Here is a 26,173-nt window from a genome sequence, read left to right on the forward strand (position 1 = left end):
GTCAGAGGGCAGATTTATTGAAAATGCAAGACTCTGATCAATCCCACGGCTCTGCAGGGCCGCCGAGTCGTCCTTGATTTGGCCGTGCCGCTGCTGTCAGCAGATCCTGTTGTTGTGGAGGTGAATACATAATTCAACTGCCCTCCTCCTCCTCTTCCCCCACTGCCCTCTGAGACCCTTCCAGATAAAGCAATAAATACTCAACCTCAGCATTTAACCACCACTACCCTTCCCTGTTGCTGGGACTCCACAAGCATGTAATTACATTTCCTATTTTTTAAGTGAGTTAAACACTGAAACACTTCACTGTGACCTTGCCTTTTGCAGCTGACATCGTTAGTGGACACTTGCAGGCATAGTTTCCTGTGGTTCTCAGCAACCTTTTTTTAAGTAGGATCACAGTCTTTATTTTGCAAAAAGTAGAAATGTACTTTAAAAGAGCTGGAAAAGTTAAAAAGCTGTACTCTGTCGACCCTATAGCTCTGTATATATTTACATTGAGCTACTTTTAAGAGGACATATTATACTACATTTCAGGTTCATATTTGTATTTTGTGCCTCGACTTTGACATTTACATGCTTTAATGTTCAAAAAGGTTTTTATTGTTCTCATACCGCCTCTTATCACCCTCTGTCTGAAACCAGAGCCCAGTCTGTTCTGATTGGTTAGCTGGCCGACTCTGTTGTGATTGGTTAACCGCTTGGAGATGTCATGCCCCTCAGCCTTTCAAGTTCAATGTATTGTAGCGCTAGCCAATATAAATGTGAGTGTTACATGGTGATGTCATTATGTTTTGGAAGTAAACAGAGGCCTTTCAGGCAGGGGGGTGGGAGTGAAACTCCCTCTGGAGGGAACAGAGGGATTTTATCCTTTGTTTTTGTGCACAGAACACATCAGGAGAGCGAAACCCCCAAAAAGCATAATATGGCTGCTTTAAGTCATTTTTGATAATGTATTGGTGATGTTACTTACTTATCTTAACTTTAGCACTTAAGTAGGTACCCTCCTAAATCTAATATCTGTATAGCACGTATGAATATTTTGCACATGTGAAGCTTGCAGGTTTCTTTCTGGTCGAGTTTGCATCGTCATGGTTGACTGCACTTATTGTCGTATGGATAAGGTTTCATCCAAATGAAATGTAATGTAATTTTCAGTTCACTTTTTTCATACATTGTCTCCCTCTTCTGTCCTTCCCCTCTCTGTCTCCCCCCCCTTACCTCTCTCTCAGTAACTCCACATCTATATATAGACTTCTGCATTGCAGATGTCCCAGAGCCCTGCGGTTCTGGAGGATCTGTTGAGGAGTCCCAGCCAAAAACTGCCCGTCACACACAGAGCCCCAGAGAGCAGGAACATGTGCCCCCTACAGAGGGACAGTCACAGTCTTACAGTCTCTACGGGACAGTAGCAGTGAACATGTGGAGCGTGCCGGAAGACCGAGGCATTACACTGCAGCAAGGATGAGGTGCCCCCCCCCCACCCATCAGAACAGAGTCAAAAGCACTGCAGTCATAATCTTCGGGTGGGTGGACTCTTGTTGTCATGATAATGTTTCTCTACCTTTTTCCCCTGGTTCTTTTGTCCTTTTTTTGCCTGAGTCATGGCTCTGTTTAAAATGAGCTTTAGATGTCAAGGTTGGATAGTGAATGAATACACTTTGAATGAGTCACATGAGTCACACTTTATCCCAATTATTTCAATACAGAGAGTCATGCAAAATAGTTAAAAGTAAATTTGGTGTAGGAGCAGAATAAGAGAAAAAGCAAAGAATAATGATAGAATAGGAAGACACATTTTGAAGATTTTAAGCATGCCTATCAAGATTCAGTACCTGTAACATTCTTATAGACATCAACACTAAAACAATCTTTATTGTTTCTGGTTATTAATGACAAAATGACAATACAATTTCATGAAGAGGTTAGGAAAATATGATGACTTACATAATGTCATATGCTCTGAAGAGATGCCTAAATGTAACTGTCAACTTCCATTAAAGCTATAACATAAAACAAATTGAAATTCAAAGTGGTTTACAAAGGGAAACAGAACATAAGACTATATATATAACCATTTATATGATTTTCAAGGTTCATTAAATCTCTCCTTCAGGATGCTGTAATAAACCTGCTGAGTCATGATTCAGTGTGCACTGGCTGAGCTAACTACACGTAAGATTAGCAATGCAAATTTCAACAAAAAAAGGCAGATGGTGGTCACTGTAAGTTCATAAAACCTTAGTGCCTGTATATAAAGTCATAGCTTACACACATCTATGATATACATTGTTACAAAATACCAATGCTTTAAAGAAAACTCTAATGTAAAAGGCAAAGAAAAAGACAATTAAACTACCATTACATTTAACTCAGATTACCAGTAAGATTGGGTTTAAAAATAAGTTGTCGTAATAAATGGGTTATGTGTACAATGTATTGTGCAGCTTTGTATTCATTGATACACCTACTTTAACCATGTGTATTATTTGATGTAATCACGACTCTTGATTGTAATGAATAAATTACGAGAGATGTTCTCTTCTTTTTATATGTTTTGGTTTTGTTGATATTGCAGATTGTCAAGAATGTGGTGTTTTAATATCTCTTCTTTGGTGTGGATCCAATGAAGAGTACTTGTTACTGCAGTAATAACTAATGGGGATCCTAAATAAAGTATATAATAACAACATTTTAAAATAGTTTATGTAAGATACGTGGAAGAGTTCGTAGATGCTGTGCTAAATACGCCTCTTGTCTCTTAATGGAGCCTGTTCCAGTGATGCAGGCCTTTTTATTATTAGTTTATCATCATTAATGACACCTCTCATCACAGGTTGGATAGACAGTGAACACCTACTGTGTGATGTCTGAACGTATTGACCTGTTGTATTTGGGCTGCAGTGATCAACCCCCTTCACTGCTGCTGCAACAGCGGTAGGGCATTAAGTATTTATAACAGCTGGCTGCTGTCAGGCCACAGAGCTGACACACACACACACACACACACACACACACACACCACACACACACGCACAGTTATCGTGAGCCTTTGCTGCCACTTGGTGTTAAAGGTGTATATTACAGATAGCTTTACAAGCATGAGAGCCTCAGTTATCCAACACTACTACCGACTAGTCTTCAGAAAATCTTTAGTTATTTTTACAACATTTTACTTTTTCCTCTTTCATTTTAAGTGAATTAAGCTAAATGAATAAATATCATTATAAAAGGAGACACAACTTGACCAAACCAAAAAGAAAACATCTTAAAATAAAAAAACAACCAACGACATAAAAGACAAATTACAGCATCGATGACAGTAATAATGTATCTAGAAAGTACAAGTTTTAAAGTAGTAACTAAGTAAAGTGGTCATATATAAACACTAGTAGTGAAACATAGTGTATGAGAGCAAAAGTAAAATTCAAAATGTCTAATTCGGCTCTCCTAATAATAATATATTAATTTTATATAGCGCTTTTCTGGACCCAAAGACACTTTACATTTGGGAGGGGGGGTATACAAACAAAACAAAAAACAGAGACAAAGCCAAAAAGAAACAAAACACAACAGAAAAGTAGTCAGGAGGAAGTTGATTAAGAGGGGGGGGGGGCTTTATAGATAAAGAGTTGAAGAGGTGGGTTTTGAGGCGGGACTGGAACAGGGTGAGGGACTCAGACTCACGGAGGTCTTGGGGGAGTGAGTTCCAGAGCTTCGGGGCTGCCACAGAGAAGGCTCTGTCCCCGAAGCTCCGGAGTTTGGCCTTGGGGATTGTCCTAAAATCACCAGGGATATATTGTAATAAACAAATATAGGCTTCATGGTTATAGGTAATGATTTGTCTTGAATAAAGCTCACACACCTCCAATGACATCAGAAGACTCTACTGTAACAACATTGTCAAGTTAGCCAAGTTATAACAAACCATTACACAACTGTGCCTTAAAAATAAAAGCACACACTTTCTACTCGGCAAACTTGCAAAGGTACGAGTCCATGTTATTTGGGTTAGACATCATGCAAACAATTAACACTCAGTTCACATCTTAAGAAGCATCCTAAGAATTATGTTCTCCTTCCTTTTCATGTTTGCATATTTTCCTCTTTGTCTGATTCAAATCAATTAGGTGAATATATGATTTAATTCAAAGTTGATCTCTCATACAGCCAGAGTTATATACTTGCACAAAGAATCAGACAAGTATCAGCAGCTTTTGCAGAACAAATCACTTAATACGGAACGACAGGACAGGAAAAACCTTCGTACCCTAATTCATTTACTTATTCTTCTCTTTTAGTTTCTTTCCTCCTAACACTCGACTATGCCTCCTTTTTTTAGTTTGTAGGTTTATTTTCTCCCCATCATGTTAATCCCGACATGTCACCCAATATATTAACTCTGTCTTTTCTAGTCTCACCTGTTATGTCTCGCCTCACTAAATATACATTAAATAAAACATAATATGAAATAAATGACTGAGCTATAGGTAAATAAAACCAGAGTTGTAAAGTAACTAAGTACATTTACTCCAGTACAATTCTGAGATAGGCTCCTGTACTTTACTTGAGTATTTCCTTTTAATGCTACTTTGTAATGCCACTACAATTCAGAGGAAAATCTTTTTACTCCACTACATTTATTGATTATCTTTAGTTACACCTGGAGTAAAATTCACAAGCTACCCTGCAGTGTACAAAGTCATTAAAACTAGCTGCACATTTACCAGCTTTGATAACACTTAAAATGCACAAATAATTATAATCAAAACATATAATATATATTATTCTGAAATGGACTAATCTACATAATGAGTACTTTTACTTTTAGTACTTTAAGTATATTTTGATGCCAATACTTCTGTACTAGCCTTTTGGCTAATTTGAGTACTTTTACATATTTTTAATATGCTGATTAATGTACACTGTCCCTTGTTTTAAATCAATCAATCAATACTCTTACTTAAGTAACATTTTTAATTCAGGATTTTACTTGTAACAGAGTATTTCTACTCTGGTGCTTCTACTTTTACTCAAGTACAAGATCTGAGTACTTCTCCCACCTCTGAAGAAAACTGTTCTACCTATGTGATGTAAGCAGTGTTAAAGGTCCCCTATCATTTAAAATCCACTTTTTAATGTCTCTTCTACATCAACATGTGTCCCCTCTGTGTAAAGAGATTCTGAAAGTTTCAGGAAAAAATATTCTCTCACTTTTTGTCCTGATCCATTTATATAAAAACTTGTCTGAAAATGAGCTGATCAGATTTTGGCCACTTTATGATGTCATGATAAGGTGCCCCCCCCCTTATCACCTGAATCTCCTCTAGAGCACCATTGTGTTCTTTGTAACCAAATATCTCTCAGAGGGGCGTGGGGAGGGGCTCCTTATTTTCATCTAAAGTAACAGACAGAGAATCAGCTCTTTTGAAACAGGGCTGAAACAGAGGGGATTATGGGTAATGCTGCAATTTTCTGTTTGTTGTTTCGAGCCAAACACTTCAGAGACGCGTTTTGTATCTGAGACCTATAATATACTGATGAAAAACAGTATAATAGGCAGGGCTGCACATAACTGGTGCGCAGGTGCGCATGCGCACCTCCGCCAAAAAAAGAGCACCGGGTCATTTGAAACAAAGCGCATTTGCGTACCAACATTGAGAGGGAGAGAGAGAAGAGAAAAGAGAAAATAGAGGAGAGAGGAGAGATGAGAGAGAGAGAGAAGAGAGAGAAAGATATTTGCGAGTTGCATATGAACCATGATATGAACTCAGGGCCGGCCCGTAGCGCTGGCTAGATGTTCGCCTAGGGCGCCAGATCTGGGGAGGTGCTGCACTGGCAGTTCTGGGAGGGAACTTTTTTTTTTGACCGTTGGGGCTCATCCTAATTTTTGGCCTTGATGTAACAATATTCACAATGAAGTAAATGTAACACCCTTTTCACCCCGGTTCCACCTTTCATTTGCCCTGTACGATGGGCGCTGTAAGTGATGAAAATGGGGGATGTTGGCTTATCTGGCGCCCGCAGCTCACAGACAAAATGCGAGTGAGCGAGGGAGAGAGGGAGGGTGGTACCAACGCTGTTGTTATTATAATCTGGTGCTGTGCTAGCTGCTCTAACGGAGATAAGAAGAAGATGTTTCTACAATAATGTGGAGGGAGAGTCCTCTCCAGTCAGACTGAGAGGCTGATAAGTTAACTACAGCTCAGTGAGGTAAAGGACTCTTAGTCTAAGTTCAAACGGTTTGGTCACAATTTATGTAAACACATATTTCCAAGGCACTCCTTTGTAATTATTGGGATAAACAGGTTTTAAATCATTCCAATGTATACTATAGGACAGTAACCAAAAATATCCTTTAAAACTGGAGAGATACAAAAAAAATGCATAAATAAATAAATGTTAAGGTAAAATAAGATTTGAATGAACAACACAAATAAAATAAGTTACATTAATTTGTTATTGGCTATGGTAGGCTATTGGTTATGTTCACATACTTATTTGATTACATCCACTTGTCTAAGATGACAACAGAGACTTTCGACCCAAAACTAGCTGTTGACTTGTGGATGCAAGCAGCTAATCGCAGACTCAACCAGAGAGAAAGTAGTAGGCCTACATCATCAGCTACCATGTCTGACAGAGAGGAAGACAGTGAGAACAGTCAGGAGGGTAGTGATGACAGCTTGTAGGATTACTGGTCGTGCTAATGTTGTCTTGTGTTCACCTCTGCATGTGTGTTCTGTGTTCACCTCTGCACGTGTGTTCAGTGCCGTGTGTCTGGCAAATAAAGTCAAGACCCCTCAAAAGTTACGGTTTATTTCATTTTAAGGATGAGCACCAAGCAACATCTCCAAGTGCTCCTTTGAGAACCAGGGCAAAAAAGTTATGTGCACCCCTGATAATAGGGGACCTTTAAATGTAACAATTTTAGTTTTATTTTGAAAAGCGGAAGTGCTCTTCTTTCCCAAGCTTTTTCATTCATTCTGACTTGATATATACTTGGTTAATCGAGTGGAAAGTGTCGCTGTGCAGAAACCAACTAACACGCTCAGCAGGAGATCTGTCAGTCCGAATAAAAAGTGTCTCTGAGACACAGGAGCTTCTCTGGAGTCGGTGGGGCTACAAAACTTCTAAATATGACCGAGCTCAGGCACCGTGGAGCCGAAGCACCGATACAAACACAGTCGTCAGAGGACAAGGTAACGGGAAGCTAATGCTAGTTAGCCACATAGCTCTGATGCTCCGCACTGTAATGCATTATTATTCATACTTTAATTATACAACAGGGACAAACATGTAGAATATGTTAGTATTCCTTTGTGTGTATATGTTATGGAAGTTGAGCAAACATGCTTTTGGCAGCTTGGCCTACTAAAATCAGAGTGATTATTTAGACTTTTGAATATCCTGGGTATATAACATTGTTTTTTTATAGTAGTGGGGTAGCCTATTAAACATGTAAAACCAAGCTTTTGCAAATAACAATAGCCCATTTAATTGCTAAATATATGGATAATGTCACCGAATGCTAGGAATGGCTGTGGTGTGTGACCTGTAGCTAGAGGGGAAGTTATGTAAATATTGATTTAATTTGTCATTTTGTTGTTGGATACAGTCGATTTAGTAGTAAATTGATTTTAAAGGGGGATGCAAATCCAATGAAATGTGGTGTACAAATCATCCGCCAAACTACTCTCATTATAAACCTGATTGGTAGACGGTTCTTCCTGGTGTGGGTCGTGGTGAATACAACAGGCAAAACAAAAGCACAAATAGAAAAAATTACATCAATTTTAAGTCTGCTTTCTTTATCATATACATGCCGAGGTGTAGAATTGCTTTTCTTGTATATGAAACGATGTTAAATTGAGTTTGAAGCAGTGTTTTTGTTTCATGAAGAGCTAAATATGAACAATTTGATGGATGTTTTGGAGTGAGCCCCATACAGGGTGTTACATCACACAAAGGGTTGAAATGGCCTCAAGCTAAAATATGTTGAAGACTGTAATCTGATTTTAATTACATGTATTTCTCCAACAAAGTCATCTGTTTACTCAGCTGCCTCTAAACAAACAAGGCTCACCTACTTCTTTATGCTAGTGTAGCATTAGCTTAGCTGCTAAATCAATAACAACAACTGCTTCAGACATTCTGCTGTCTGTAACAGGATATTAAAACGCTCTTGTTGTACTGAAGGGAAACTAAATGCATTATTGTGTGTTGGACAACATTATGTTCCAGTAAATGCCATCAAAGAGGCATGGTGGTGATGTGATGGGCGTTAGGATCCATAATCCAGAACAAGAGGACATGATTACAGATAATTACAGAACAGCTAAAAGCAGATTAGCTACAGTACATCCAGACCACAAAACCTCATAGGGCAGATTTAAGGAATGGTTATAAACTATAGGCCACTCACTCAGCCCTCAAAGTGCTGTAACCTTCATACTTTGGTTGATTGTCTTCTGATAGTATTAGGGCTGCACGATATTGAAAAAAACTGACATTGCGATATTCTTTCCCCCTGCGATATATATTGCGGTTGAAGGATGAAGGATTTTAGTCATGGACGTCTGGATCTTAACTGGTTGACTCATCATACCTTAAGTCATGATCTAACATGTCATGATAATGCAGGTTGCTTACCCTCAAATAAGGGGGTTCATCTGTGAATGAAGAAGAGTGATGTCTAGAAGGGATCCAAGAGATTAAACGTATTACATTAAACTATAGGAAGCTTCATTATCACATTAGGGAATTAACATACGTGACCAAATAGGTAATTTAACTTTTTATTCCACAATTAAAACCTTTTTTGTGCAAATAGCTTCAAAGTAGTGGACATCTTTTAAACATTATAAAAATAAAATTAAGAACAGCTATACACCAGCTCCTTTATGCCGTTTTGAACCTTTCTCATATGGTGTAACACCGGCAAAGGCATCTGAAATAGTTGTTTGCTGTGCATGCAGACTCAGAGCCTGCATGTCACTCCACTCAAGTACCCCTGACATGAGAGCCGCGCAAGTTTTCCTTTTGTAGCAAGCAGCAAAATAATTGTACCATGACGTGTTTGAGTTAATTTACCTACTTAATATCGAACGCCCTAAAATAATTTTTTTTTTTTAAATCGCACATCCCTGCGTTGTGAATATCGCGCATGCGCATATCGCCATGACACGGTATATCGTTCAGCCCTAGATCGTATTGTGTTCTTAAAGCAGCCCAGCAGTGAGTAGTTAAAGACGCTGCCTTTGTGCTCCTAATCAGGTCATTCCATTCACAATTAGGTATAGTGATATCTAGATAACATCACTACTATTAAAGATAAGAAAAGTCTAATATTTGTTCCACAGAAGAGACATTTGCAGCGTTACAGCAGCAACAGGGGACTGTAGAGGAAACTTCTGTGTAGCTATGCAGTGGGAGTCACCGACTCAGGAAGGAGACACGGGAAGAGCAGTAGCTTTGATGTCAAACACATGATGGTTTATTTGGAGTTAACGGCCGGAGGATTCACATCACAAGTCCAAGAGTCAGAGGTTCTGACTTCACGGTAGAGTTGCCACGTCAATTCTGAAGAACTCTACCCCAGACCCATGTATTTAGCTAGTTCAGAGAGCATCATCAACATGCTGCATAACAAGATAGAATGATAACACCTCTATCAGCTGACGCCAACAGGCAGGAACAGGGAGACAAAACACTGAGAGCACAGCAGCCAAGGTTACAGGTGCCTGTGCTCAGTCAGGACAGTTTGAACTGATACACTGGGTCAAAGTTATGGGCCTTGGGAAATATTCCACAACAGGGACAATGCATCTACAAGACGAAAGAAAAACAATACCTTGTTTAACAGTAAAGACCTAATAATTAAGTAATTAAACAGTGACAAAAAAGCAAAAATATTATAGTCGAAAGATTAAATGTGGGTTATTCATATCATTGCACATATACAATTGTTATTATTTGCGTGATCGTTCTCGTGTGGCTCCAATCTAACTTGCCCCTTCACCGAGTAAATGCTAGAGCAGGGATTGTGTACGAGAGACCTATTTGAATATGGAAATGCAGGTAAATAGTGAATTGTCATGTGGTTTAGCTGAGGGAGAAGCAATCACTAAAAAATAATCAGATACAAATATAAAGTGTATTCCTGCGGGGAACACAACCTTTCTACTCGATCCCCTTTTCTAAAATTATGTAAAAAAGGGTTTAATCTATTCTGGCTCTGCTTTGACCTTTTTATCTGGATCAGCTTATGAAATAAGGATGGCATTAGTTTTGGTAACTTGTATTATGGTTTGCATAAATATGGGAAAACTGAAATGCAGGTGACACCATTTATGAATGACTTACTCTATGATCAAACCTTTGAACGTTAGAGATGTTCACCATTTTTGGATATCTTTGTGGTGCATCATCTGGTCGTGTACATTTCTAATTATAGACATTTATTGTGTTCAAGTCAGGCGATGTCCGGAAGTCTACTTTTTAAAATGACTATCTGAACACGTGTGGTCGTCAGCTATTCAAAACAGTTGCTCTGAAATATGTGTGCCTGTAAACCCATAGCTGAGAAGATGAATCACCAATCTCCTCTTTTGCGTTATGCTTTATTTTCCGAAAGACATCAAATGAAGCCTAAACCAGATTAAAAAATGACCTGTGCTCCTGATCCTTTCACAGCCTGCAGATTTAGCTCTTTCTAATGAATTGGAGACACTCAGTGTTGACGCTGATGACCAGGAAGCATGGAAGGGGAGGGGTGTTTGTGTGAAAAAAGCGGCTATTTTTAACTCAAGCATCCTGAGTGACGGACATTGTTTCCATAGAAACCAGCAGGCGGAAAATGAGTCTCTGTGTGTGTGTGTGTTTCGCTTTGCCTGCTTCTGGACTTAGTGTGTTTTTATATAATATATGGAGATTCAATCTTCCAAATCTATGAAAATGTACAGTTTTAGTTTTTTTGGCTGGGTGGATCCAGAGGGAATTGGCAGCCTAAAGAATGAGTGTTTTTCTCAGGGACACTCTAACAATGGTGGACACACACTGACTGTTGCAGCTGTTAAAGTGACAGTAATATACACAAGAGAGTAAACTGAATCTGCATGGCAGGATGTCATTGCTACGAAAACATCTTTATAATGAAATAAATGTCTAGTTTTAATGCGATCCTCACTTTACAACCTATTTCTTGTAACATTATTTTCCTTTTTTATTAATATGTTGATTTTGAGCAATATATGTCGTGATAAGGACTATAAAAGTAGTTTGACAAAAAAATGATCGCCAATCAATGATATAAACAATTAATTTTGACAAAAAGTAGAAAAAATGCAGCTTTAAGCCTCTGAAATATGGAGGTTTCCCACTTTTCTCTGTGTCATATCATAATAAAGTGAATATTTGTATGAGTTGCCTGACATTTAAAGACATAACTTTGGACTTTTTAAACGGAGATTCACAATGTTCACAGTTTTTGGACATTTTAGAGAGCAAATTATTATTTCATGAATGTAGAAACTATTAGCCAGATTAAACATGAATGGAAATCGTTGTTATGTTGGCATTGCTTTTGTGATGTATTTTTTTTAAGCCTATTTTAGAAAGGAACATGTTTCCAAGAAATGTACCGTTGTTGCTTTTGCCGTAAGACATACTACAAAGGTCTGTCATTCATACAGAAAATATCCAGCAGCAGTAATGTTGAGGTGTTTAGATGTTAAGCTGTCAGACTCAAACAGCATGCAGACCATCTCCTGTGAAGTGAGAACTCTGAGCCCAATTTGGTCACCAGCAGCAGAGAGGTCTGTGGGGGGGGGGGAGGGGGGAAGGGACAAGCTGTGTGAATGTGGTACAAGTGCTGCTGTGGTGTGTGTGTGTGTGGTGTGGTGTGTGTGTGTGTGTTGTGTGTGTTGGTGTGTGTGTGTGTGTGTGTGTGTGCTGTGTTGTGTGTGTGTGGTGTGTGTGTTGTGTGTGTGATGTGTGTGTGTGTGGTGTGTGTGTGTGTGATGTGTGTGTGTGTGTGTGTGTGGTGTGTGTGTTGTGTGTGTGTGTGTGTGTGGGTGTGTGTGTGGTGTGGGTGTGTGTGTGTGTGTGTGTGTGTGTGTGTGTGTGTGGTGTGTGTGTGTGTGTGGTGTGTGTGTGGTACTGGCAGAACTGCTGCTGTTTAAAACTACTGTATGTCCCCACTGATATTATCAATATGCTGTTCAATAACATATTACAATTTTTTTTTTTAGAGTACATATTATTTATTAGAGCATAGAATATATATATATGCATTAAAGTGGATACAGTGGTATGCATAGGGTGTTAAATGACTGGACTAAATAAGCTTTGACAAGAAGGACCATAAAAGGGTTTCTCTAAAAAAAATACATTTGACAAGATGACCTTTTTAATTCAAGTGTGCATGGAATGGGATGTTCAATTCAATATAAAATGAACAGTGTATGTTTTCAACTTTCTGCAGCCTCATATCTTTATTAAATGTCATATTTCTTCCTCTTCGCCAGGGTTCAGACAGCGAGCTGAGGCTGGAGAAAGATGGAGCGTCAGATGGAGAGTCGAAGGGGGACTCAGGACTCGCCGAGGTGCCGGCCCCTGCTGATGACACCCCAGAGGTTTTAAACAAGGCCCTCTCTGGACTCTCCTCAAGGTACTATCACTGAATGTTAAAGGTCCCCTATTATCAGGGCTGCACATAACTGGTGCGCAGGTGCACATGCGCACCTCCGCCAAAAAAAGAGCACCGGGTCATTTGAAAGCGCATTTGCGTACCAACATTGAGAGGGAGAGAGAAAAGAGAAAATAGAGGAGAGATGAGAGAGAGAGAAGAGAGAGAGAGAAAAAGATATTTGCGAGTTGCATATGAACCATGATATGAACTCAGGGCCGGCCCGTAGCACTGGCTAGATGTTCGCCTAGGGCGCCAGATCTGTGGAGGCGCTGCACTGGCAGTTCTGGGAGGGAAAAAAACATTTTGACCGTTGGGGCTCATCCTAATTTTCGGCCTTGATGTAACAATATTCACAATTAATTAAATGTAACACCCTTTTCACCCCGGTTCCACCTTTCATTTGCCCTGTACGATGGGCGCTGTAAGTGATGAAAATGGGTGATGTTGGCTTATCTGGCGCCCGCAGCTCACAGACAAAATGCGAGTGAGCGAGGGAGATAGGGAGGGTGCACCGGTACCAGCGCCGTTGTTATTATAATCTGGTGCTGTGCTAGCTGCTCTAATGGAGATAAGAAGAAGATGTTTCTACAATAATGTGGAGGGAGAGTCCTCTCCAGTCCAGACTGAGAGGCTGATAAGTTAACTACAGCTCAGTGAGATAAAGGACTCTGAGTGTTTAGATAGTTCACTTTAGTCTAAGTTGAAACGGTTTGGTCACAATTTATGTAAACACATATTGCCAAGGCACTCCTTTATAATTATTGGGATAAACAGGTTTTAAATCATTCCAATGTATACTATAGGACAGTAACCAAAAATATCCTTTAAAACTGGAAAGATAAAAAAAAAAGCATAAATAAATGTTAAGGTAAAATAAGATATGAATGAACAACACAAATAAAATAAGTTACATTCATTTGTTATTGGCTATGGTAGGCTATTGGTTATGTTCACATACTTATTTGATTACATCCACTTGTCTAAGATGACATCAGAGACTTTCGACCCAAACCCAGCTGTTGACTTGTGGATGCAAGCAGCTAATCGCAGACTCAACCAGAGAGGAAGAAGTAGGCCTACATCATCAGCTACCATGTCTGACAGAGAGGAAGACAGTCAGGAGAACAGTCAGGAGGGGAGTGATGACAGCTTGTAGGATTACTGGTTGTGCTAATGTTGTCTTGTGTTCACCTCTGCATGTGTGTTCTGTGTTCACCTCTGTGTGTGTGTTCTGTGTTCACCTCTGCATGTGTGTTCTGTGTTCACCTCTGCATGTGTGTTCAGTGCCGTGTGTCTGGCAAATAAAGTCAAGACCCCCTCAAAAGTTACGGTTTATTTCATTTTAAGGATGAGCACCAAGCAACATCCAGGTGCTCCTTTGAGAACCAGGGCAAAAAAGTTATGTGCACCCCTGCCTATTATACTGTTTTTCATCAATATATTATAGGTCTCAGATACATACAGAACATGTCTCTGATTGGCTGAAACACCAAACAGATCATTGCAGCATCCCATAATCCCCTCTGTTTCAGCCCTGTTTCCAAAGTGCTGATTCTCTGCCTGTTACTTTAGACTGAATCTAACAGCAGTGGTGTCATGATTCACACACAGGATTCCTTCCTCACACAGTGGATGTGACTCACTGAACTTGACCCTCTATTCCTGGTAGAAACATTATTAACCCTCCTATTGTCTTCGTTTCCCCCCCTTACTTTGGTGTTCGCGGTCAAAATGGACCAGTCCTGTTTTTGCTGCTATTACATTAACACAAAAACCATTAATCGTCACCACATTTCATTTAACCTGTTAAGCCCCATTCCCCGCAATCGCAACATCTGCAAGAAACAGCGTCTGAGGGCTTCTTAACATTTAAAAACCTATTAATGCGTCATACCCACTTAACGGTAAGAAACTCAGCTATCAGACAATATTAACAATTTTTAGCAAAACGAAACATAAGGGTAATAACAAAGGCTCTGAATTAGCCCTGAGCAAGAAAATGCTAACACACTTAGCACAGAACTCACGTTAAAATACCCTTATTACTTATCGTATCTGCACAAACAAGATATCGATTAGCAAGCTGAGATTGCACAGATTCGACAGGTATTGGTATCATTACTGACCGATCCGAACTCGCGACATGAGAAGCTAACAACGACATCACACCACGTAGCATTAGGTAGCCAACACGGCAATATGTCTTACCATTTGTTTTCTGATCAAAAGTTGTGTTCAATGACATTAAAACGATAAAAACGCTGCTGAAGGTTAATCCATAGGTTAATCCAATGTGTCTGTCACTTTGAAATTATTTCTGATAATCCATCAGCAATAAAGTTAGTTTTCAGATTTCAGAGCGTAAAATAGGTTTCGCTTTGGGCAAACTGCATGCGCATACCTCATTTCTCAATGGTAACGTGTGTGTGTATGTGGAAATTCCCCTTCGATTCTATTGGCTCTAGAGGTTCGAAAGAGATGTCAATCATCAAAATCGACCAATGGGTTCCAGAGAAACGGCAAATACACCCATTTCCACCCAAATGACCCCAGAGGTGTTTTTTTTGTTGCTAAACCTCTCTAAAAAGGTCAAATGTCACTTGTTTTGCATCAATCTTGATACAGGGTACTTTATTATATGTTATCGTTTGGATTCCTAAAGCTTTTAGTCTACTATCCCATCATTCAAGGGTGGTTTTCACTATAAGTACTTTTTTATTTTTGGACGGACACTATGATATATGATTTATTATGTTCAATCTGAATTTACTTTAAAATAAAAATAAATCTATATTGATTCTGACTTTTCTACATCCAACTCACAGGTTTATCATTACTTTGAGAAAAAAGATTATGAATTTACCCCTTTTAGAAGTGAAGATATAGTCAGTTGTTCTGGGAATGTCATTTTCGAGCCTGAGACCTGAAAAACAGGCTGAGGACTAAACAGGTTAACACCCTATCAAACTGTAAATGTTGTATCAGACTACTGGTATGAAAAACTGCAGTAAATATACAAAGAACAGACACTGAACATGTATTGCGTGTGCCAGGTGTGATCCATGTGGGGGGATGGGCACATAAGAGTGAGAAATGTGTCAAATTGTTCTGTGTGTTTGTGCCAGGTGTGATTCACATGGGGGGATTGGGCACATAAGGGGGATAACACATCTAGAGTATGTGTGGGTGTTTGCGTGTGTGTTTTATCTGATCCGGATGGTAACTAATTCCTTTTCTTTATGGTGGTCATTTTTGACCGGGAACACCATGGGTGTTACAAAGTTGACTAAATCATCCAAAATTCAATGAAAGTGGTGATCAGCAATTGTATATGTTCAAATGTCTACTGAAGGATATCATGAAGCCTTAATGCAATCGAATGTAAAACAAAAAAGTTATGATTGATGAAAGTAGTAAATCGGTCAGATTTGACCCGAAGACAACAGGATGGTCAATATAAAACTCAGGATGTCCCTGTATGAGACACCGTTACTCTGTGTCGCAACACTTTGTAATATAAATCATTAACATTAGCCACACTACCTCTCCCACATAGGAATAAGACACAGTTCATGTATTGTATAGTTTTTGTGTATTTATATTTATTAGAAATATGAGTTCTTTGGTGGTCATTTTGTGTCTCTTTGCATTTGTTTTGCGTCTCCTGGTAGTTTTCTTTGTCTTTTTGTTGTCTCTGTGTCATTTTGCAGATGTATCTGTCTTTTTGTAGTTCTTTGGTGTGTCTCTGTAGCCGTTTTGCATCTCTTTGTAGCCGTTATTGTTTATTTGCAGTCTTTTTGTGCTTTTTTTGCTAATTTATTTTTCTTGTTGGTAGTGTCTCTTTTATTGGGGGGCCCTTGACACTTGGGGCCCCTGCTCCTGTGCCATGTGGCCCTTTTCAGTAATCTATTCACGACCACCAGATAAGCAATGATTTATATTATTATTATTATGCATTATCTCGAAGACCACTTTCGAACTCTTAAACTGTGATCGAGGTATCCTATAAAGCATTTTTAATCCACTTCCTTTTGTAAAGTCTACTACTGCTAAATGTATTGTTGTTTACTAACCAGTTATGTTAACTTGTAAAATAACTATGAGATTAGGGCTGCACGATATTGAAAAAAACTGACATTGCGATATTTGTTCCCCCTGCGATATATATTGCATTTTTTTTTAACTATATTTTACCGGATGAAGGATTTTAGTCACGGACGTCTGGATCTTAACTGGTTGACACATCATACCTTAAGTCAGTGGTTCTCAAAGTGGGGGGCGCAGAGGCATGCCAGGGGGGGCGCGAGAGACCAGGAGGAACAATTGTAAGAAAAAAAGAATAAATAATCATACATTAAAAAATAATATGATACAGTACTATTACGTCTGGGTCTCTATGTTTCATTAAAGCTCGGCTCTGTGTGTGTGTGTGGAATGAGCCATTTTGTGTGCGTGAGCGAGAGAGAGAGCACCGGTACCGGAGATCGTTATTGTTAGCTTCTGGTGCTGGCGAGCTACGCTAACGGAGTTTTTTCAACAACAAAGTGGAGGAGAGTCCTCTCCTGTCAGACTGAGAGACTCAGTGAGCTAAAGGACTCTCAGTGTTATCTCAGTGGGTCTCAAATGTTTTGGTCACCATTAATGTAAACAATTATTTCCGAGGCACACATTAATAAAATCGCACGTCCCTGCGATGTGAATATCGCGCATATCGCGGTTATCGCCATGACACGATATATCGTTCAGCCCTATATGAGATGCATGTGCATAATAAAAAAGAAAATGTCTGTTTCCTTTTAAGGTGGAGGAACTGGTGGGTCCGAGGCATCCTCACGCTAGCCATGATCTCCTTCTTCTTCCTCATCATCTACCTGGGCCCCATAGTGCTTATGATGATTGTGAGTACAAAACTGATGGTGCCGTGCAAAACCCTCAGACTCATCAAGAGTTACCTTACAGAGAATATGTTAGAAAAGTGACTTCCAACCAGTGCTGAAAAAGAGGTGTAAGACTTGGTTGGTTATGTAAAGTCTGAGCTATGGTCTAGTTTATTTACATAATTATATTAAAGGTACAGGCACATTTTCTCCATGACCTGTACAGTGTTTTAGATGTCATTCAATATTTTCTCTCTGCTGCACGTTCAGTTGACTTCCAGCACATCAATGTAAATTGTTATCTCATGACATTAAGTGACATCTTGTAATAGCATGCAAGATCTCTGCATATGGGAATTCCCTGAAGATAGGCCTGTCAGCCATTTTGTGTCACTATGGTACCAGGACATATTCTCACACACACGCACACTTCTGATGCCCCACTGTTTCTCCGTGTGTAGGTCCTCTTTGTTCAGATAAAGTGCTTCCAGGAAATCATCACCATTGGCTACAGTGTGTACCACTCCTACCACCTGCCCTGGTTCAGGACGTTGAGCTGGTGAGACACATGCACACGCACACACACACGCATTTGTGTGTCATGAACATTGCATATGTCCTCCCTTGCTTCCATCTTATTGTGTTGTCTTGCTTTTTTGTCTTTTTTGTTGCAGACTTCCTGAGGTTTGTTTACTGACCTGATTACATTTGGTTTAGATTGTAGATTATTAAGCCAATCAGCAAAAATGGCAAAGATTGTGAATTATCAGAGCTGTGATTTTAGTGGAGATGCACCGATCGAAGTGGCCGATCATTTAAATACAACATGATTATTTTACATCATATCCATTATCCAGGCAAACACACACAATCTGTGTTCTTCTACACAGATGACATGTGTGAACACGTCATCTGTGTAGAATGTTTTCAGTGCGAGCAACGAAGACCTAAAGCTTTTGATTCGTAACACCGGCAGGACGTTGGAGGAAAATACTTAATGAGACACTTATTGCAAATCATTCCCATGCCTGCTGCTCAAAGTAATCAACATATAATACACACACCTTTACTTTTGTGTAAATAGATATTACTGACTTATACATATTTTTGTATAATTAAGTAGTTAAACTGACACATTAAATAAATAATAAATAGGGGAGAGTCTTTAATAGGAGAATCAGGGGGTCAGCAGTTCAATCCCACCTCCTGACAACATGTGAAGAGTCCTTGGGAAAGATACTTAGCCTTAATTGCTCCTGTAGGCAAGTCTTCAGTGTTAAATTATATGAAGGTCACTTTGCATGAAAGCGTCAGATATATAATATGTAATGTAATAAAAGTCCTGCAGAAACAGTACAGAGTAATATTTGTATCAGATGTTTCTCTTATATCTTATATTAATAATTTATGAACATTACATTTAATTTTCACCAAGAAAAGTTACAAAAATGTTTGTCTTAGAACAAACAAACTTGAATTTGGCTGGTGTCGCTTTTATATGACATTTCCATCGGTGCATCTTTATTTCTTAGCTTTAGTGGTGTACACTAGTTTGATAATCCTGACATTCCCTATGCCTTCAGCAGAACAATCTAAACTCTCTTCTTTGACAAAACATTAGTCAAATGCAGTGAGATGAGTCGGTGAGTTCATTAACATGGCCTCACTGGTTTTTCTGCAGGCATACTGAATGTCTGATACGCTGCTGGTGTGAAGCCTTGAAACATGAACATGTCTTCCACCCCACAGGTACTTCCTGCTGTGTGTCAACTACTTCTTCTATGGTGAAACCGTGACGGACTGCTTCTTCACTCTGGTGCAAAGAGAGGAGCCGCTTCGCATCCTCAGCAAATACCACAGATTTATTTCCTTTGCCCTCTACCTCACAGGTACAAACACTGACAAGCCTGGGGGAAATATAGCTATAGTTATAACATCTGTCCACATGTCGGCGTGTTAGAGGGATCAACTTAAAGGTCCAAAGACTTGGATTTGTCCAACTTGGCACAGGGGTTATGGAGCCAGTGTGTGATAAGCCAACCTCAGATTCACCCTTTATTTTTGAAAAGAAATGCAAGGGTCCCCAAACTGCTTCCCCTTAATGTTGACAATTGAAATGATCAGTTTGCAATTTAATTTTTTTTGCCAACGGGTTCATGCATTTTATTCTTGGAGAATTCGTTGTTGTTTTTTAAGCAATGCCCATCAATAGAGCTGTTTGAATATGTGAAGGTAGATTTGAAAAGTCATCTGAGCATCTAAAGAGAACCAAGTCTCTTAAAATGTAAATCAATTGTTATCAGAATGAATAAACAAGTGTGCAGTTCCAACATATAGGCAACAAGCTGCAATCATTTGACTTTCATTTGACCTTCATTGCAGTTTTGAGAAGGCATTTTTATTGAGGTAAAAGCAAAATGAGAGTAAAGGCAGAACAATAGAAAACAGAGGCAGAGTGTTAACCTCATAGTAGGTAACAAGTGATGATTAGGAGAGATTATTATGGATGAGTTGAAACTTTTTTTGTTGTTGAAGAAATCTTACTCTTTGTGCCTTTTTTATGGAATAGCTTGTTCTTTTTATTTTGAAAGTAAAGTGTCCTTGCATAGTACAACTGTGCCGGCTAAGCAGGGAGGAATTGACATGTGGTGTACCACTCACACTTTTATCACTTTGACCAAACTCCAGCCACACACATGATCATTTTCTACTGGATAGTTGCCTCGTCTAAATATGCCACAGTGCGAAGGTCCTTGGCGTCAGACTTTAAAATGTTATCAAATTAAATCACTTAACTTAATGTGGGCAGATAAGAAGTGCTTTTTCACATGGTAAAGGATATAGAGCAGGGGTGCCCAACCGTTTTTGAACCGAGAGCTACTTTTAAAGTTGCCAGTCTGCCGAGATCTACCAGTCCAAATAGAGAGGCGTAGCCATTACTGACAGCCTACTACCAGGTGAATACACACTTCTACTTGTATAAAACTGACCTTTGTACGATTAATACTTCATAAAATACTGCAGATCCTTTATCTTACCTCTTTCTAATCTACACACATACAAGTATTTAACTGAAGTTACACAACAGTGTTGTTGATACAGAGTTGGAGTTTATTCACACGTCACTACAGTGGGTAATGTTTAAGAAACATTGAACAGTGCTGCCACATATGACACAGGAAAAAGAAAAGACTCTGAACCCTTTCTTTGCCATTATATAAAAATAGTGTTGCTACAAAAGTATAAATTAGGCTTACTAATAAGACAACTCGGATCTGAAGCTACTCAGGAATCTGCTGCCAAAGTGCAATAAAAAAAGTCTAAATTAATAGAATCAAACCCTTTTTTTGTTGCATTTTAGTATAAAAATAAATGCCTTTAAAATACGATGCAAGCAACACTAGTTTCTTAACCTGAATTGATAATAGACTATAATCAATTTAAGTTTGCATTCTTATACCATTTTGTACAATAATTATAATGAATAAGTTCAAACAAACTAAAACTTACAGCTGATTAATAACGGTATCTAACTTGAGTTTTTATTATATCAAAAACCTGTTGAAATGCTTCTGTTATTTTTACTGTCCCCCAAAAGCGCGTCAGCAGCCTCCAGGAATGCTTCTTTCACAACTTTGCCGTCTTTGAAAGACTTCATGTGTTTCGCAAGAACGTGACTGACACGATAAGGTGCTCTGGTAGCAGCCTTGCTCTTGTTGTTGGGCCTGGTGAAAATGGACTGCTGTGCATTTAGCTGTCCTTTCAGGCCCCTCCCCTTTTGGGAGCGTAGGGCAGAATTAGGAGGGAATTCCGTCTCGTAGCGTTTGTGCACTGTTTTGAAATGCCGCTCCTAAATTACCCTTCTTCGATAAAGCCACGCTCGCAATGCAGATGAGACAGATGGACTTTGAATTGGAATAGATAAAAAAATAATCATCCTCCCACTCGGAGTGAAAATTATATATTTTGGACTTTTTTGCTTCTGCCATAATTGCTGTCTTGTGTGTGTGCGGACTGTCACTCCTGTTGACACGGACAACGTCAGCGAACTAGTGCACACTCCCCACCAGCCACGCCCTGACACATGGAGTCACGCCGGCCAATCACAAAGCTTTGATGCCTTCAAGTGCATTGATCTGGGAAGATCAATGGAAGATCACAGGAAGATTATGTTATAGGACATTAACGACATTAACGATAACAAATATATACAGTCTATGGATAAAACAGAATATTGTTCTTCTATTTTTAGACACATCTCGCGATCGACTGGGAATCTCCCCGCGGTCGATCGCGATCGACTGGTTGGGCACCCCTGATATATATGTGTATATATATATATATATATATATATATATATATATATATATATATATATATATATATATATATATATATATATATAATGATCAAGCTACTGTTTAAACTGTCATTTGCTAATTACATTGTCAATATTGTATCCGGACGTCTTAGTTTTGTCAACTTGAAAAACTGAATTAATTCTGAGTTCTCCAGAGTTGAATACCAACATTTAGAATATCCTTTATGAACATAATAACCCTAAAAGTGGGTTATTTTAGGCTCTGTGCAAACTGAAGAAGTCCCACTTCCTGTCTGCAGGTTGTCAGTTGGTAATTCAGTTCTGCTGCAGCTGAACAGGAAGTGAGGAGGAAGGAAGCACCTTGATTGTCGCTGCCTTTTGCCTTCTATGTTCACACTGAATGGGCCGGCTCTTTCACACGCTTTCAGGCAGCTTTGATGATCATTTTGCCACACCTTGAAGTGCCAGAAAATGCATACATTAATCATATGTAGATTTTTTTTTAAAACCTTGAAGCGTCCTTCTTCCTCGGGTGTAAATTATGTCTGCTTTAACTTCTTCTTCCCAGTAAAAGCACTTTTTCGTATCTTCTATGCAACATCCTCTTCCAAGCTCAGTCTTGTACAAACCTCCTCTCTGCACATTTACTCAGGGCTTTGTCTGAAATAGGTCAAGCTAAATTTAGATGAGTTGGAACAGAGATGAACATAATTCTGACTTAATTAACCCCCCTCTCTGTCACAGACCAGGTTATATCAACATTTTTAACGCAGCATGTGTTGTTGCAGGTTTCTGCATGTTTGTGCTGAGCTTGGTGAAGAAGCACTACCGCCTGCAGTTCTACATGGTGAGTGGCAACCTGGAGGCTCCTGGGTTATTGATGAGGCGAGATGAAATATGGGCCCTCAAGTGTGTGTAGAAGAGAGCTGGAGATTGCTCTAATAAATTGTCTGGCATACAGTCATTAAATATGTGTCAAGCAGAAAAATCAGTGCCTGTTAAATCAAAGGGAAAGCAATCATCTAAGACAACATCTGTGATATGGATTAGATCAACAAGACGCATCAATCCTGTGATCTTTGGTCCTAATCCAGGCTCTATGATCACATAGTAAAATGTGTAAAAAAGAAATGTAAATGATACAGCCAGTGGAAGGGTGTATTAGTCTGAGAAATAACTGAGAATAATGTTGTAAATTAACAAGAAAGATACCTTTTTTGTGTGTTTGATAGAGGTTCATCCAACCTTGCAAGTGAAGCAATAACAAAGTAATACAAAAAACGTAATTCTTTTTTTTCAATGTAGGAATACACTTTTTTTTGTTGTTAATGCCTGTTTTTTTTTCCTTACAAATCTCAGAGAATACCCACCTTTTTTAAAACAATTTCATCTTGCTTATTTTCCTTACTCTCATTACCCTCCTCCCCTTCTCTTTAATTTGATTTAATTTGCCCCTAAAACACTGCTGATAATATACAAACCTTACTCTTGTGTCAGTGGAATGCATGAATTAATATATATTAAATATGGAGCCATGAGGTTTACAAAAACACAGCTCTTAATGTTAAATAGGATACGCTGCCTTCAAACTCATTTTGAATTTAATCAAGCTAATATCCTTTTCAGCTAAATCCCATCTCAGTGTAGTCACAACTGACTGTAATCCCTCGGGTGTTGTACCACCATCAAATCTATCAATACATATTTGGAACAAGGACCCTTAGTCATGAATATAATTGGGTTGATTGTAAACATATTTTCCTAATGATGTTTTGTCTCCACAGTTTGGTTGGACTCATGTGACTCTGCTGATCGTGGTGACTCAGTCTCACTTCATCATTCACAACCTGTTTGAGGGGATGATCTGGTAAATAAACAGTCCTTTATCGTCTTTGCATAGATTAAGCTTCACCTTAATAGTTTCTTAAGTTTCTGTCTTTAAAAAGAAAATATTCCACTGTTTTACCATTTCAATAAACTTGAACATTTTTCACATTTTCATATTATACTCACACTGGGCCTCATTGCATTTCAATAAAAACTGCACCTACTATGTTTAGCGTGTTTATGGCTAGAACAATCCAAATACATTCCTACATGCCTTGTTTTACAAAACTTGTTTTCTCTAAGTCTCTTATTTATGAGTCTCATGTTAACTCTTCTCTTCTCACAGGTTCATTGTGCCAATTTCCTGTGTGATCTGTAACGACATTATGGCCTACATGTTTGGTTTCTTCTTCGGGCGCACCCCTCTCATCAAGGTTGGTTGCATATTATTGTTTTCCCTATTTTCAGAACTATTAATGCAAGCAACAGATGTCCAGCCTGTGTTTCATCAATAAAACTCACGTGTTTCTAGTAAATGAAAACCCAATTTTGTAAGTATCACTTAGTTTTTGTCTGAAGTCTGGATATTGACTCTTGTTATGTTACTCCACTCCAGAGAATATGAACGTTTTATGACATCCTTTTAGGTATTTCTCCGTAATATTAGCTCCTTCTCCTTGATCTTGTTTACTTATCGGCAGTCAGTGTTTTATTGACACATTTCATGGACACTTTAAAAGTGTTGTTTGGTACATGGTGATGTATTAACCTGCTATCGACACATTCACTGTCCTCTGCAGCTTTCCCCTAAGAAGACATGGGAGGGATTCATCGGTGGATTGTTCTCCACCATAGTCTTCGGCATCATGGTAAGAGTTATAGAGAATCCTGAGTTTTGTAATTTTTTGAAGTGTTTTTCTATCTTAACACTAGAACCGCCAACGGGTACATTTTACCCGCAGCTGTTTCTTGATTGTATGTAACTTTTTTTCAATAAAATATTCAAGTCTCCCAGTCCGTGACTTTTCCTGAAAGTGTGTTATGTAGCACCCTCTGTTGTTAAAAATTATCAATATGAAGTCAGATTGAAAAAATTGCCCAAAAAATTGCCATTTATACCCATCAGCGCCAGCGGGTAATATTTACCTTATAGGAAATGCAGTGATTTTCGCGCTATTGATCTCGCGCAAAACATAAACATGACGTATTGCTATAGCAACGCTTGTTGTTTACTGCGGTTCCCTATAGATATATATATATATATATATATATATATATATGAGAGAGAGATCGATAGATAGTTAGCTATAGATAGAGAGAGAGACATAGAGACACTTTTAGCGATATTTTATACTTCATGCTATCTGCACACTATATATTATATGGAAGCTGAGAGTCCACAGATTATATTGGTATAAGTTTCATCACTGTGCAATCAAAACTCACCGTTAACCCTGTGTTCTAGTATGATAAATAAAAGAACATTGTACCTTGAAAATCAATGCATTCTAATAGCGGGTACATTTTTATAGCGGTTCTAGTGTTAAGATAGTTTAGTAAGATAATGCAGCACAAATGCCCTATATCGCTATGAAATTGAAAATTACACTTTAATTAGATCCTTGTTGGCACATGCTACAGCTTTTCAACAAGCTTCATTAAAATCGGTAGACAGAAAAAATGAGCCTAAAATCCTAACATCCTATTCACTGAGATGTGCAACATCTAAATAAACCTTGTTATGGTAGCTCTGAATTATTAAACACTGTACATGTTGCAGAAGTGTTGCAGCTTTTCTTCCCGTTATGTCTGTCATCATTTGACAGTGAAACAATATTTATAATGAAAAAATCAGAGGCAGCATGCAGTAACTGAAGCTTGCTCTCCCCCAGCTCTCCTACGTGATGTCCGGCTGGCGTTACTTCGTCTGCCCGGTGGAGTTCAACAACGACTCCAACCGGTTCCAGGTGGACTGCGAGCCGTCGGAGCTTTTCCAGCTGCAGGACTACACCCTGCCCTCCTTCCTGGTGTCCTTCACCGGATGGGTAAGACTCTCCTGACCTTCATCTGTCCTTCCTTTTCTGGCATCACAAGTCATATACACATTCATGTAACTATGAAACAATAAAATCACTATATTGCAAATCCAGTATGCAAAAAAACAAGAGGGATCCGTAATATTTGTAGAATAATGTATTTGTGTCGCAACATTTCAACCACTTTGGAAGTGGACAATGCCTAACCGATATAATACAGCATCTCTGTAAAGCTATAGAAAAAATATAGACGGTTTATTCTTAACGGGTCAAACATTACACATTGCAAACTCAAAGCTTATTACATTTATGTCAGGATCTAGCCTGTAGTTTCAGCTAGTTTTAATTGTGTCAGCTATGTTATTTCGTTTTTATCCTGTGTAACTTATAAAGTAACGTTAAAATTAGGGCTGTCAAGTTA

At 38.8% G+C, this 26,173-nt stretch overlaps 1 protein-coding gene across 1 annotated transcript in view; it reads left to right on the forward strand.

The window, feature by feature from the left end:
• The first annotated feature begins 6,990 nt into the window (after positions 1 to 6,990).
• The window catches only part of cds2 (CDP-diacylglycerol synthase (phosphatidate cytidylyltransferase) 2), a 32,895-nt gene continuing 13,712 nt past the window's right edge, over positions 6,991 to 26,173 (forward strand). The window contains exons 1-10 of the mRNA XM_034226929.1: positions 6,991 to 7,202; positions 12,528 to 12,670; positions 17,493 to 17,589; positions 18,030 to 18,127; positions 19,318 to 19,457; positions 22,678 to 22,736; positions 23,674 to 23,756; positions 24,063 to 24,150; positions 24,517 to 24,585; positions 25,609 to 25,761. Of these exons, the coding sequence (XP_034082820.1) occupies positions 7,140 to 7,202; positions 12,528 to 12,670; positions 17,493 to 17,589; positions 18,030 to 18,127; positions 19,318 to 19,457; positions 22,678 to 22,736; positions 23,674 to 23,756; positions 24,063 to 24,150; positions 24,517 to 24,585; positions 25,609 to 25,761 (993 nt within the window). The 5' untranslated portion in view covers positions 6,991 to 7,139. The remainder of the gene's footprint in view (positions 7,203 to 12,527; positions 12,671 to 17,492; positions 17,590 to 18,029; positions 18,128 to 19,317; positions 19,458 to 22,677; positions 22,737 to 23,673; positions 23,757 to 24,062; positions 24,151 to 24,516; positions 24,586 to 25,608; positions 25,762 to 26,173) is intronic.

The sequence above is a fragment of the Gymnodraco acuticeps genome, unplaced genomic scaffold, assembly GCF_902827175.1.
Source record: "Gymnodraco acuticeps unplaced genomic scaffold, fGymAcu1.1, whole genome shotgun sequence".
In the NCBI taxonomy this organism is placed as follows: domain Eukaryota; kingdom Metazoa; phylum Chordata; class Actinopteri; order Perciformes; family Bathydraconidae; genus Gymnodraco; species Gymnodraco acuticeps.